Genomic DNA, 13,735 nt, shown 5'->3' on the forward strand with positions numbered 1-13,735 from the left:
TGTGATTCTTTTTCTTTACAATATTTTGGTATTTTCAAATTTTCTAAAATGGCATAATATAACTTGGAAATAAGGAAATGTGTTTAGGTAAGTGAGTAAACTATTACACTGTTGTTCTTTCAACAACAAGCTATATGGCTTGAATGTAAACAATTGAATTTTTTAAACAGAAAATACAGGGAATTCCCTGGCAGTCCAGTGGTTAGGACTCCATGCTTCCACTGCTGGGGTCCTGGGTTCGATCCCTGGTCAGGGAACTAAGATCCTGCAACCTGTGCAACATGGCCAAAAAACAAAAACAAAGATAAACAGAAAATACATTCTAATTGTCAAAAAATTAAAGGCATAAAACCGGACAGATATGAAGAAAGTAAATCTTCTGCCCAGTCCTGTCCCACAGGCACCCAGGGACTCTCTGTGGTGACCCCAGTATCACCAGTTTAATTGCTTTTTCCTAATGTGACTTTTGAGAAATAAAAAGATTCCCACACGTAGTGACTTAATCTGGATTTGACAGCAACCTAACTCGAAGTGGCGTAAGCAAAGCAGGGAATTTTTTGGCTCATGTAGCTGAAAAGCCCAGGGGTGGCTCTGGCAGCAGGCTTGGCTGGGTCCAGGCCCTCAAACACCACCATTAGCATGTGTTTCTAACTCTTGGCTTTGCTTCCTCTGGTGTCAGCTTCATTCTCAGACAGGCTCTCCCTAAAAAGCCTCCAGGATGGCCATTGATGGTTCCAGCTTGGTAAGTCCCACAACAAAGCAGCATTCCCTTCTGGTAGCTCTGCCAAGAATCCCAGATTTTCCTCTCATTGGTCTGTTGTGGATCAAGTGACCACCTTAGGCCCCCACCTCTGTGCTCAAAGGTCACAGAATGCTCTGATCAGCCAGGCAGCGTGAGGTCAGCCTCGTCAAAACCAAGAGGAAGGTGGAGCGAGTTCCTCCAAAAGGAAAAGCAGGCTTTGCCACCAAAGAAGGGGAATGAAAGCTGAACGGGCAGAGTAAGATATGTGGCCACCACCCTACCCTAGTGCTTCTAGAAGAATAGTCCATTTGCTAAGCAAGTTATCCTCTCCTTTTCAGAGATCCATGTAAAAAGGGAGGTTTCTGCATTCCTGCTAGTGGCTTCACATGTGCATGGTGTAACCATCCCTGGGATGCCTGGTTTCTGCTAAGTCTTCTGCCCAGCTACTCACATGGACTTTGCTTCACCCTGGGGAGTTAGCTTCTTAAGGTACTTTTTGTATTTCAGTGAATTCAATAAGCATTTTAAAAAACACCAAAAGGGAGGTCTTCCCTGGTGGCACAGTGGTTAAGAATCAGCCTGCCAATGCAAGGGACATGGGTTCGATTCCTGGTCCGGGAAGATCCCACATGCCGCAGAGCAACTAAGCCCACGCACCACAACTACTGAGCCCACACACCACAACTACTGAAGCCTGTGGGCCTAGAGCCCATGCTCCGCAACAAGAGAAGCCACTGCAATGAGAAGCCTGCCTACTGCAATGAAGAGTAGCCCTCACTCAATGCAACTAGAGAAAGCCCACACACAGCAATGAAGACCCAAGGCAGCCATAAATAAGTACATAAAGAAATAAATTTATAAATTTATTAAAAAAAATTAGCAAAGTTTCTAGATACAGGACAATATACAAAAATAATTATATTTTTCTACAGTAGCAACAAATAATTAGAAAATGAAATTTGAAAATATAATTTATAATAACATCAAAAAGCATCAAATACATAAGAATAAATGCAATAAAATATGTGCAAAACCTTTACTCTGAAACTTTAAATCAGTGCTTCAGAAAGTAAAAGAAGACCTAAATAAATGGAGAGATAGGCCATGTTCATAGATTGGAAGACTTAGTACTTTTTTTCTTTTATTGTGGTGATGGGACTACAGCAAGGGGACAGTGAATGTTTCATTCCTATTCCTATGAGGCATTCAAATAGGAATAATTCTCATATCGATGATAAGCAGCTTTATTGCTAAGAACTGCCATGGAACGTGCCAGGGGATCACCCCATTTTTAATGAGGTCCATATATGAAGATGCTCTCACTAACTCAGTGACAGTAGGGTATACAGTTTGAGTTCTACCTTTAGCTGTGGCATTGAATGGTTGAGCTGTCCACCTGCTGTGTCTCCAACTTCATTCCTTACTTTGATGAACTGGTCAGATTGCAGAATTAGGAGTGAAGGCAATGGCAGAGATTAAAGTGAAAACCTCTGAGATGTAAAGTGACTTGGATTCTATCCATCCATTCATTCATTCATTCAATATAAGGTGTTTAACCTTATATTAAACACTTACCATATACTATGCATTTTACTAAGTATTAGGATACAAAGATGACTTGGTAGCCCAAGAGATCACCTCTTGGGGAATTCTGTGCTGGTCCAGTGGTTAGGACTCCATGCTCTCACTGCTGAGGGTCTGGGTTCAATCCCTGGTCAGGGAACTACAATCCCACAAGTCATGTTGCACAGCTGAAAAAAAAAAAAGGGATCACCTCTTAAGGAAGATACAGACATCTAATCAGTTTACTATGCAGTCTACTAAGTTTATACACAATATCAGTATACCTGAATGTATAGAAAGTACAATGAAAGTTCAGAAGGAGCAGCATCTAAGTTGGCCCAAGGGTCAGATGGAGTTTAAAGGAATAGAGAGTTGTCAGGTGAACGGCTGGGGATTTCAGTACTGTTAAGGTGCTGCTTCTTCTCAAAGTGATGTAATTCCAATAAAATGTAATGTAATTCCAATAAAAAATTTAACAGGTTTTTAAAATGTAACACTGATTCTAAAATTTGTATGAAAATGCAAAGAACCTAAACAGTGCAATTTTGGAGAAGAACAAAACTTGAGGACTTAGACTACCATACATAAAAACTCATTATAAAACTTCAATAATTAACACAATATAGTATTGGCACAGAGTAGACAAGCAGACCAATGATACAGAACAGAGAACTCAGAAATAGGCTTATACATACATGAACACTTGATTTATGACAAAAGGGCCATGACAATTCATTAGAAGAAAAGGGGTATTAAAAAAAACCAAACTGGTGCTAGGACTTCCCTGGTGGCGCAGTGGTTAAGAATCCGCCTGCCAATGCAGGGGACACGGGTTGGAGCCCTGGTCCGGGCAGATCCCACATGCCTCGGAGCAACTAATCTCACACCACAACTACTGAGCCTGAGTGCCACAACTCCTGAAGCTCACGCACCTAGAGCTCACGCTCCGCAACAAGAGAAGCTACTACAATGAGAAGCCCACGCACCGCAACAAAGAGTAGCCCCTGCTCACCGCAACTAGAGAAAGCCCGCGTGCAGCAACGAAGACCCAATGCAGCCAGAAATAAATAAATTAATTAATTTTTTTAAAAAAAGAATATTCATAGCATTATTTATAATAACCAAAGACTGGAAATGACCAAAATGTCTATTAACAGTAGAATAGATAAATAAAATATAGTGTGTGTGTATATATATGTACATATAGAAAGAGTGAAATATCATATAGCCATGAGAAAGAACAGGCAATCGCTACATGTAGCAACACTTATGAATCCCTTGGACATGATGTTGGGCAAAAGAAGCCAGGCACAAACAAGTACATACTATATGATTCCATTTATATGGAGTTCCAAAACGGACAAAATGAATATGTGGTGACAGAGATCAAAATAGTGGTTACTCTGTAGGTGATAACGGCTGGGAGGCACATGAAAGAGCCTTCTGGGCACTGGAAATGTTCTGAATCTTGATCTGAGTGGTGGTTATAATTCATTAAGAATTGCATTTAAGATTTGGACAATCTACTGTTTGTAAGTAGACTTAAAAAAAACCCCACAAAACATAAAAAAGTTTAAAGCATCAGTGTTCATCAATGTCTCCCCATTGCTTACAGGAGGAAATCCAGATTTTTCTTCAGAGCACTGATCCCAACAGCAATTAGTTCCTTGTTTGGCTTTCTACTCATCCCCACCCCCACCCCCCGCAGACGGTAAGCGTCGTGAGGTCAGAACCATGGCTGTACTTTTCACTGCTGTAATCCCAACTCCTAGCACAGTCCCCAGCAGAGCAGATACCCAATCAATACATGTTTTAGATAAACGAATGGATGAGTAGTGGCTTTATCTTGTTCCAATAGCAACACTTCTGAGTTGCAACACTTCTGTTGCTCAGAACCTCCCCGCCTCCCAGAGGTTTCTGGAAGTTTCCCAGCACTGCCCAGTCCCGGCGAGTAGCTTACTCCCGCCCGCCCGTCATAGTTAAACCACCAGCGGCTCTCACCTGGACCCTCCCACAGCTTCCCAACTGCTCTCCCCGCCCACCTCCCTGCCCTCCCCTTCTCCACCCAGAAGCCTGGGTAGTGTTAATAGGTAATTATCAGATCGCTCTCTTCTTAAAGCCCTCCCGGGGTGACCCTTTACACTTAGGATAAAGTCCCACGGTTCACAAGGCCCTTCTGGACTGGCCTTTGCCTGCCTCTCTGACTGCTGTCCTGTGACGCCCCCTTCACTCAGGCACGCTGGACTTCCTTCTGTGCCTCAGTCAGGCTAAGCTCGCTTCCGCCTCAGGGAGTTTGCACTCGTGCCGTCTGTCTGGAATGTTCTTCCTGCAGATCTTGGCCCGCCTAGTGGATCCTGAGGTGTGCCCCCCATGTCTCGCTTCGGGGCTGAGGTCCTCATTCCCCCAGCTGCTGAGACTGTTGCTGGCAGCAGCTGGCAGTTGAAACTCCGGTAATGACTCTGCTGAAGACAGCTGGCTTGCTGAAAGTCTTGCCCCTTCCTGGGGGCAGCTACCCAATGACTGGTCGGTGTGAGGGTACAAAGGCCCGTCCTGGTTGCCTGGAGCTGGGACATCCTCGCTCCTTGATCCATGGGGTGAGCGGAGGCCTTTGCTGTGACTGCAGCGTACGTAGCCCAGCTTCTCCCTTAAATCTGTACTGCCTCCCTCCCTGGCCCATAGATGTCCAGCCTTGAGCAACCCAGCAAGCTGCCTGAATGCAAATCTCCATCTCAGCATCTGCTTTCGGGAGTCTGATCTGAGCCACCTGGTGGGCATCTCATCAGCATTCCAGTTTCAGCTAAGCATCCTCCCTGGCCAACATGGGCAATGCTGCCCCGATCTGTCACCCTACCCTATTTTATTTTTATCACCTTTTGAAACTACCTCTTATTTTTGTTCATTCATCTGTTGTCTCTCTTCCCCACTAGAACATTCATTTCCACAAAAGCTGCTGTCTTGTCCTCACAGTGTCCCCATGTGCCGATGACAGTGTCTGGTGCATAGTTGATGCTCACTAAATATTTGTGGACTGAACATATGTGGGCAGAGGAGTGAGTGAGTGGGTGAAGTACTGAATGATTCTGTGAGTGATGCCTGCCTTTCTTGCTCTTCCCTGCCCTGCCCCGCCCCACCCCCCCGGAGTCCCTGAGCCAGGCTGCAGCCCCCTCCCCCATGTGACCCCGGCTGAGCTCGGGGCCTCCTGGGAGGATGGAGCCTGCAGCCGTCTTGGCTGCTTGCCCTGTATTGATCAAAGCTGGGAGGCCTGCTGGCTGAGGTCTGTCCCAGCCCATGGGGGCGGGGGAGTGGGAGGGGGTTTCTGGCTGAGTTCCGAGCAGGGCTTGCCTGGGGCAGAGCAGTGCTGGCTGAAGATCCATTTCCTGACAGCACCCTTTCCCCACACCTCTCAGGTGGACGGCTGGGCAGGAGAGTGGGTGGACAGAGGCAGGGCTGCGGTGGGGCTTGGGCAATGAAGGCTCCTGGCCTCCTGCAAAGGTGCACATTTGATCTCACATCATTGTTTATGGAGACCCTACTATGCACCCTCTCTTGGGACCAAGGAGTGGACATTTATACAGACTTGTTGAGCACCCCCTGAGCGAGCAGAGAGCGCTGTGCAGGACCCAGGGGTGAGGTTCTCAGTGAGCTCACGTTCCAGTGGGAGTCATACTTGTAACAGCTCACTGTAATCCAGGGCACAGAAAAGGAAATGCTGAGTGAGGGGAGGTGCCAGGGAAGAAGCCCAAGGATGGTCCCTCCCTTCAGAGTCCTGACTTGAGAATGAACAATGGAGATAATTCCCATGTGGCCAAAAGGGACCTTTATCCAGAGAGGAGAAGTGACTGGCCCATGGTCACAGGGCTGTTAGCAGTTAAGCTGGGGCTGAAGCCCAGTCTCCTACCCTGTAGGTGGACTCAGGGAGTAGGATGTTCTGACATCCTCAGTCCTCTGCATGTATTGAGCACCTCCTCTGGGCCAAGCCAGGTGATGGGTGCTGGAAATGATATGGGAAGGGACGGGGCAACCCACCCTGACCTCAGGAGCTCACAGCCCAGGCAAGAGTGCACACACATGCATGTACACAAACACACACACACCAATAATTCAAACATCCCATGATGAAGGTACGCAAAGCTAGGAAACTGGATGGCAGAGGAGGAGTTCATTAACTGCATCGGAGATAATCTGAGAAGCCCTCATAGACAAGGTGGTCCTTGAACTGTGTCGTAAAGATGGGTGAGTTTTAAAAAGCAGGAGATATTGCGAAGAGGCAGGGCAGCCCAGGCCTGGGGCTGAGGAAAGGCATGGAGGCTGCTATCTCCTGCTGCCTGTGCAAAGGCAGTGGCCCCCTTCCAGGTCTTCAGACCCCAGACTCCTCACCGTTCTACGCATAAACCATACCACTGCCAGAGTGAGTGCTCTGAAATACGACTCTTAGTATATGCCACTGTCCTGCTCAAAGCCCATCAGTAGGTCTCCACTGTCCTCTGGATAATGTCCTGTCATCATAGAACTTGAGTGCTAGAGGTCACTTCAGGCATCCTGTGTCCACGCACACCCATTTTACAGAGAAGTAAACTAAGGCCCAGAGAAGACCATGCGGCAAGTCAGGGCCCAAGCCGGAACTAACATAGTGCCCTTCTAAACCCTGTCACCTCACCCTCTTCCCTTCCCCTACCACCCAGCCGATATTTAAGGAACCTAAGAAAGTTTGGGCATCCTCATCACTGGCGAAAGTCTCAGAATATCATATCAAAGCTGGGAGAGACCCTAGCTAGCACTTAACTCAGGCCCGCATTTTACAGATGAGCAAATTGAGGCCAGGGAGGCGAGAACTGAATCATTGTGACTCAGCAGCTTCGCGGTTCATAAAATCTTGCATAAAGAGTCTCACTTAACTCTCACAACTCTGGAAAGTAGACTGGGTTAAAAAGTTATCGTGCCCATCTGATAGATGAGGAAATTGAGTCCCAGAGAGCCAAGCAATGGCTCACGGTCACATGGTGGCTTCATCTGTTCATTCTGCATGTATACACTGTGCAGTCCGCTCTGTGGTGGACCCGATGCTGGGGACAAGCAGGCTCAGGACCATTCTGTTCTCTGGGTGCTCACAGCCCACTTGGTGATTCCGACAGGCTGCAGCTGCGGTACCCCGCAATGAACACCAGCATAGGAAGCCCGGGACCCGGGAAGCCCATGGCAAGACTTTGGGGGCGGGGCAGGTGGGAGGTAGTCTTTCGGGGGAATTCAGGGTGGGAGCAGAGAGAGAGGGAGTTCCAGGCAGGGCCCTGGCCAGCCTCATGCTTCCCTCCTGCCAACTCCAGCTCCTTCCTGGAGGATTTAAGACTGTGTAGAGCAGTTGTTTTAAATTTCCGGGCAGGGGTCTGTAGGGGGGGAGGGGGCTGCAGGCTGTCTGGGGTGCGGGCTGCTATTTCCCAGGGCCCTTTGTGGGATGCAGCTCTCCAGGCTGGAGGCTCCCACAATTGCTTCCAGCTGGGCTGTCAGCCAGCCTGGAGGAGCTGGAGGTAGGTGAAGGGGAGGGGGCAAGAGAGGAGCACGGCAGCATGAGGGCTCTCCTCCAGCCCCGTGTCCCCTTGCCTCCCTGGGTGGCTTCTCTTGCAGGGGTATCAGGCCTGGCTGGGCATCCTAGAACATAAATGTATCTATAAACCGGGAATCCATCCAGCCTGGACGTTTCTGAGCCTTATGGCCTTTATGCGCTTAATCTTTCATTTTCTCTCCCCTGCTTCATCTCCCCACTCACTTCCCCTCTTTCCCGGGAGGAATTGCTCCATTCCCCCTCCCCCCTGGCGTGTTGAGGCTCCTCGGGCCCCTTTGTCAGAAGGTACCTGTGTGTGCAGCTGTCCCTTGGTCTCTGTCTGGGCCCCCACCATTCATTCCCTTTACTACAGCAGTGGTGAGCAAATACCGCCGGGTATAAAATCCCACCTTAGCTACTCAGCACCCAGAGGACAAACTCCTAAGCCGGGCGGCCAAGCCCCTCTCCAGCCTCCTCTTTCTGCTCTCCTCCGGCAAACCCCAAGCTCCAGCCAAAGGAACCGCAGCAACTTGTGTCAGTGCCTCTCCCTTGCTCATTGGGTCCCTCGACCAGAATATCCATCGCCCATCTCTCTCCACTGGGCTCCGTGCTCAGGCATCACTTCCAGACACCAGCTCCCAGGGCGGGTCGGGGCCTGTCCTCTGTGTGCCTTATTTTCTGTAAAAGGAGAACACTATTCGGTTTGTCTCTCAAGCCTATTGATAGATGAAGGGGCGGGGGCAGCTTTGGAGGTCTTTACAGGACTGTATCAGTCTGAGGGAAGGGAGGCTAGTTCTGTTCTACCATTTGGCAGTGGGGATGGGGGGTGGTGGTGGTCCTATTTTCATGGAAACATATTGCTTTTACCTTAAAAGTCATTTTGTGACTCTTGCTGGTGGAATCCTAGGACTAGATTCTGGGGGCATGACTTGTCTTTGGTATTCCAGCACCTGGCCAGGGTCTGGCTAAGGAAATCTCTCATGTGAGAAATCCTCCAGTTCCTTCTCTTCTTTTATACAAGGGAGACCAAGGCCCAGAGAGGGAAAGGAACTAACCCAAGGTCACACAGCAAATCAAGGCAGGGTTGGGACCATTTCCTTTAAAAGATACTAAAAAAAACTGTTTAATGGAAAGAGCCCTTGGGTGGGAGCCAGGAGAAGAGTAGGTTTTAGCCCCAGTTTAGGCCCCTCTCCAATCCCAAACAAGTCACATGCCGGTAATCTCCTTGGACACCTCTCCTGTCCCCCTCCCCCACTTGGTTTCCTTCCTGCCAGTTCTGATGGTGGGGGTGGGTACTTTCTGAGAGCAGACTGCTCCTTTAAGGACCCTCCCTCCCTCCCTCCCTCTCCTCTAGACTCCTGGGAGAGCTGGGCCAGGACTGGGGGGGAGGGGGGTACTTGGGGGAAGTGGGGAGGCGGCAGGTCCCAGCTGCAAGGCCTGGTAGGTCCTACACTCAGAGAATGAGACTGCACAGGACAAAGAATGTCAAATGTCCCTTTTGTTCTGGGAGTAGGGTGGGACTAGAGCCTGGGCCAGCATGGGGAAGGACAGAGCAGGATGGATGTGCACAGGCCAGGACTGCGTAAGTTCTCTGAGGGTCCAAGAGCATGAAAGGTCAGACGAATGAGTCTCTAGTCTGCCCTCCCAGGTCCAAGAGCGCTTTGGCCTCTTGTGGGGGGAAAGCCACTTGTCTGGTCCCATAGCAAGGAGGTGGGAACTTGGTAGGCCTGGGTCCCACACATCACAGTCACTAGGCTTTCTCACTGGGTTCTCTCCACCCCTCGCCCACCAGCTGTGGAGCCCTCAAAGGTGCTGAGCACTGTGCTCTCCCAATGTTCCAAAAACCCCACGTAATGGTCTCATCACTCCATCTCACAGGGGTGGGCAGTGATGGTCACGGAGGGCAGTGACTTGTCCCTGGCCACTCAACTAGGAAAGAGCAGAACCAGAATTTGAAATCAAGTCCAGTTCCAAAGCCCAGGAACCTATCCCCTTTCCCTTGAGGGCAAAGGTCACTCCAGGACAGATTTTAACTGGACAAAGGGATCTTCCGAAATGTGAAGTAACTTGCCTCAGGCCACCGAGCCTGTTTGGGACAGGGACCGGCCAGTCCAGCCCTCCTGCCTGCTCAGACTGGCTTCAGACCCGAAAGACCTAAGCCTCACAGCCTCAGGATGTGGGAGCCTCTCTTCTTCCTTGGGGTCGGTTGAAGCACCTGGGTTTCACCTTGGAAACCTAGGCTGAAGGCTGGCTCCTTATCAGCTGTGTGTCTGTCACGATGTCGAGGCTCTTGGAGGCTGAGTTTGCTCCCCTGTACAATAGGTTCTGCCATGTTGGGTGGTTGGAGCCCTAGGAGACCGTGGCGGCAATGGTGAGCTGCGTTGACTGGGGTTCCCTGGAGGCCAACTCCCTCCTTCCCTTCATTTCTTCCTCCCTCCCTCCCTGCCTCCTCTTGCCTCTTTGGTCTTGAGATCAGATCAGGCCTGACTGATGGGCCACAGGAAGCTAGTTCAGCAGAGGCTGGGAGAGATGGGCCGGGGAGCAGGAACTGGAGGAGAAGGAGGTGGCATGAGAGAGCCTTGTCTTCAGATTCCTCTTCAGAGGCAAGAATTCATTTCATGGCGGCTCATAGCTCTTGAGTTACTCACTGCTGTCTCACCCCCAAGAACCCCAGACTGTCCTGGAAGGGAGCGTCCCTCTCCTTGCCCCAAAGTGTCCTTGGGAAGGCCCTGTCCAAGCACTAGAAGAGCGGGTCCTAGAGTTGGGTGGCCCCGGGACCTGCCAGGAATTCCCCACCTCTTGGGTCCACCGCTCAAAAGGGGACTGGAATGGCGGTGGGGGATGAGCTTGTCTTGAAGCCAGTGAGCACCCTGTTCTCACTCAAGCTGCATGTTTATTTGGGGTGGCCTGGGGAGTCCAGAGGAGATTGTTGGAGCTCTAAGGCTGCGAAAGCCCCCCACCTTGGTGTCTGCCTGGACCCAGGTCTCCCAAGTCTGCTCCCCCTACACCCACATATTCCCTGCCTTCCACTTAGGCTGAAAAATTACCCCCTTCCCACAAAGGAGTGGGAGATTGATTGACTTCAACTTGGCCCCCTCTGCTGGGCTGGATTGATTTCTGAGTCTTTCAGGGAAGATGCTCAGGCCCTTTAAAAATAAATAAATAAATAAATTGAAGACCAGATTTAAAGTCTTGCCTGAATGCTCCCAGCCCAGCTTCTCCCTCCCACCTCCCCCTGGAGCTCCTGTGGCCCCCACTGCCTGAGTCCCTCCTGGGCATTTAGGCCTTCCAGTTGAATGGGAAGAGCAGGCAGGAACCTGGTGTTCTTTGAGGGCCTCCAAAGTGCCGGCTTTGGCTCTGTGCTGCAGGCCTTACCTCTCTGACCTCTCTGACTTCAACCTCCTAACAACCCTACAGGCAGGCGGCCGTGTTCTCCACCCACCCCCCCCTCCTCCATAGAGCCTGGCAGAGGAGAAAAGTCAGGCTGAGAGAGGGTGGGGAACTTGCCTGAGGCAGCAAACAGGCAGAGATGGGGCTGGTCTTCAGGTCTTCCCAGCTGAGTCCAGAGATGTCCCCTACGCCACCCCTGCCCATGATCTCCAGGGTCAAAGTGCAGGGTGGCCGAAATGGGCAGGCATCAGAGCTGGGAGGAGCCTCACAGGCTGTTTTAGAGGAACTTGTCTCATCTGGCTAGAGAGACTGAGGCCCAGAGAAGGCAGTGGGCTTAGCCAGGGTTCCACAGCAGTTATTCTTGGGGCCACACATGGTGCTAGAGGCTGGGGAACACCGTGAACAAAAGGACAAGGTGGTGGTCTCATGGACCTCTTACTGATGGGAGACAGCAGTGCACTTAGGGCTCTGATAAGGGAAGTATGGGGGCCTCTAATTGTACAGAGCAGCCCCTAACCCAGCCTACAACTCTTTGGAAGGCTTCCTGGAGGAGGTGACTTCTGAAAATTGTAAGGTAGCTGAAGGTTGGCAGAGAAGGACCAGTGCAGAAAAAATGCTCCAAACATGGGAGTTTTCTCCATTCTCTGCCCCCAGGACACAACTGGAGAGTTTTACGTGGTGAAGTACACGCTGGCTTAGGGTTGGCAGGTAAAATACAAGATGCCTGGTAAATTTCAGAATTTCAGATAAGCAACAGTTTGTTTCTAGTATAAATAGGTCCCATGCCATATTTGCGACATACTTATACTAAAAAGATTATTCATTGTTTATCTGAAATTCTAAGTTCACTGAGAGTCCTATATTTTTATTTTCTGTATCTGGCAACTCTGCACTGACTGCCACAGGGAGATGGGTTGGAGGGTCTGAGACTGGAGGCCAGAGTCAGTAAGGAGAGGGTAGAGACGTTAGGAGATTGAGTTTGGATGGAGTGAGGAGGAGAAGGGAGAGGCAACGCTAGCACCCTGACATCTGAGCAACCAAGTTGGGGCAGGGAGGTGGCGTTCCCGGGGAGTTTGGTGGGAAGAAGTCAAGGAGCACAGTGAGTTTCGTTATGGACAGTTATGGCTGAGATTCCCCAGGGCCCTCCAAGTAGAAATGCTTAGGTGACAGTTGGGGACACAGTTAGAGGCATAGTGACTGAGGTGTCATTGGCAAAGTAGGAGAAAGGAGATTCCAACTGAGGTAACAGCAGGGGCAGGGGTATGGCAGTGTCCCCCATCACATGCCCCAGTTGTAACTACTGGCTCAGGGGGCCGGTGCCCAGCTGCAGCTGGCCCTGGTCCCTGGCAGTACCACCCCAGCTCTCCCAGCTCTGCCTCTGCTGGTCTCCTGAGTACTGGAATTCGACTTTATCTCCCCAAAGGTCACTTTGCCCAGGGCCTGGACCTGGGGGTGGACATTCCTCACATTCCGTGGCCCTCACAGGAGACTGCAGGCCCAGGTTTCCAATCAACCTTAGCTCCTCTTGGCAAGACTTACTGAAGGCCTACTATGTATCCCTGGGGTCTGGGCTCGGGGGTCTGACCAGTTTGAGTCTGAATTCTCACTCTGCCTCCTACCAACTGGGTGACCCTGGGCTGGTTACCTCTCTTTCCCGAGCCACAGTGTCCTCTCCTGTAAATTGGGTATAATTCTGACAGGGGCATTGGGTGGTCATGTCTTTAAAACACCTACCTCACGCTTGGCATTCAGTAGGTGCTCTATAATACTAGTTGTTCCTTTGCCTTCTCTGATCCTGTTTCCTCATTTTTAAAGGAGAACAGGGACTTCCCTGGTGGTCCAGTGGTTAAGCATCCACCTTCCAATGCAAGGGATGAGGGTTTAATCCCTGGTTGGGGAACTAAGATCCCACATGCTGCGGGGCAACTAAGCCCGCGCACCATAACTACTGAGCCCGTGCCACAACTAGAGAAGTGTGCACACCGCAACGAAGAGCCCATGCACCACAACTTGAAAAGATCCCACAGGCCACAACGAAGATCCCTTGCGCCACAACTAAAGCCCGACGCAGCCAAATAAATAAAAATTTAAAAAATTTTTATTTTAATAAAGGAGAACAATAATAGAACCTCCCATGACAAGCCAGGGACTGGTCATGTACAGGCTGTGATGGCCCACAAGGTAGCTATGTGGGAGGCCTCAGAACCCCATACTTCTCAGGGTCAGCAGAGGCTGGAAGCAAAGTCTGAGGTGACCTCAGCTGGGCAGGGAGCAGGCAGATGGACAAATGACTGTAGCCTCCATGATCTGGCTGTTGCGAACCACTGGGCTGGCCAGAGGGCCTTGGTGGGAAAGGCTGATAGAAACTGAGTCAGGGGAGCCCACAGACCTGGGCAGCTGGGCCTCTGCTCTGAATTCTGTTATATAGGGCTCCCCTCTGCCTTCCTCCAGCCCCACTCCTCCCTGCAAGGTGAGGTGTACTTGGGGCCAAGGGGACATGCCCA

At 50.4% G+C, this 13,735-nt stretch overlaps 1 protein-coding gene across 1 annotated transcript in view; it reads left to right on the forward strand.

Moving 5' to 3' along the window:
- The first annotated feature begins 4,675 nt into the window (after nucleotides 1–4,675).
- ACOT11 (acyl-CoA thioesterase 11) overlaps nucleotides 4,676–13,735 on the forward strand; it is a 108,347-nt gene continuing 99,287 nt past the window's right edge. The window contains exons 1-2 of the mRNA XM_032638745.1: nucleotides 4,676–4,755; nucleotides 4,985–5,072. Of these exons, the coding sequence (XP_032494636.1) occupies nucleotides 4,676–4,755; nucleotides 4,985–5,072 (168 nt within the window). The remainder of the gene's footprint in view (nucleotides 4,756–4,984; nucleotides 5,073–13,735) is intronic.

Source organism: Phocoena sinus, chromosome 1 (genome assembly GCF_008692025.1).
Source record: "Phocoena sinus isolate mPhoSin1 chromosome 1, mPhoSin1.pri, whole genome shotgun sequence".
In the NCBI taxonomy this organism is placed as follows: domain Eukaryota; kingdom Metazoa; phylum Chordata; class Mammalia; order Artiodactyla; family Phocoenidae; genus Phocoena; species Phocoena sinus.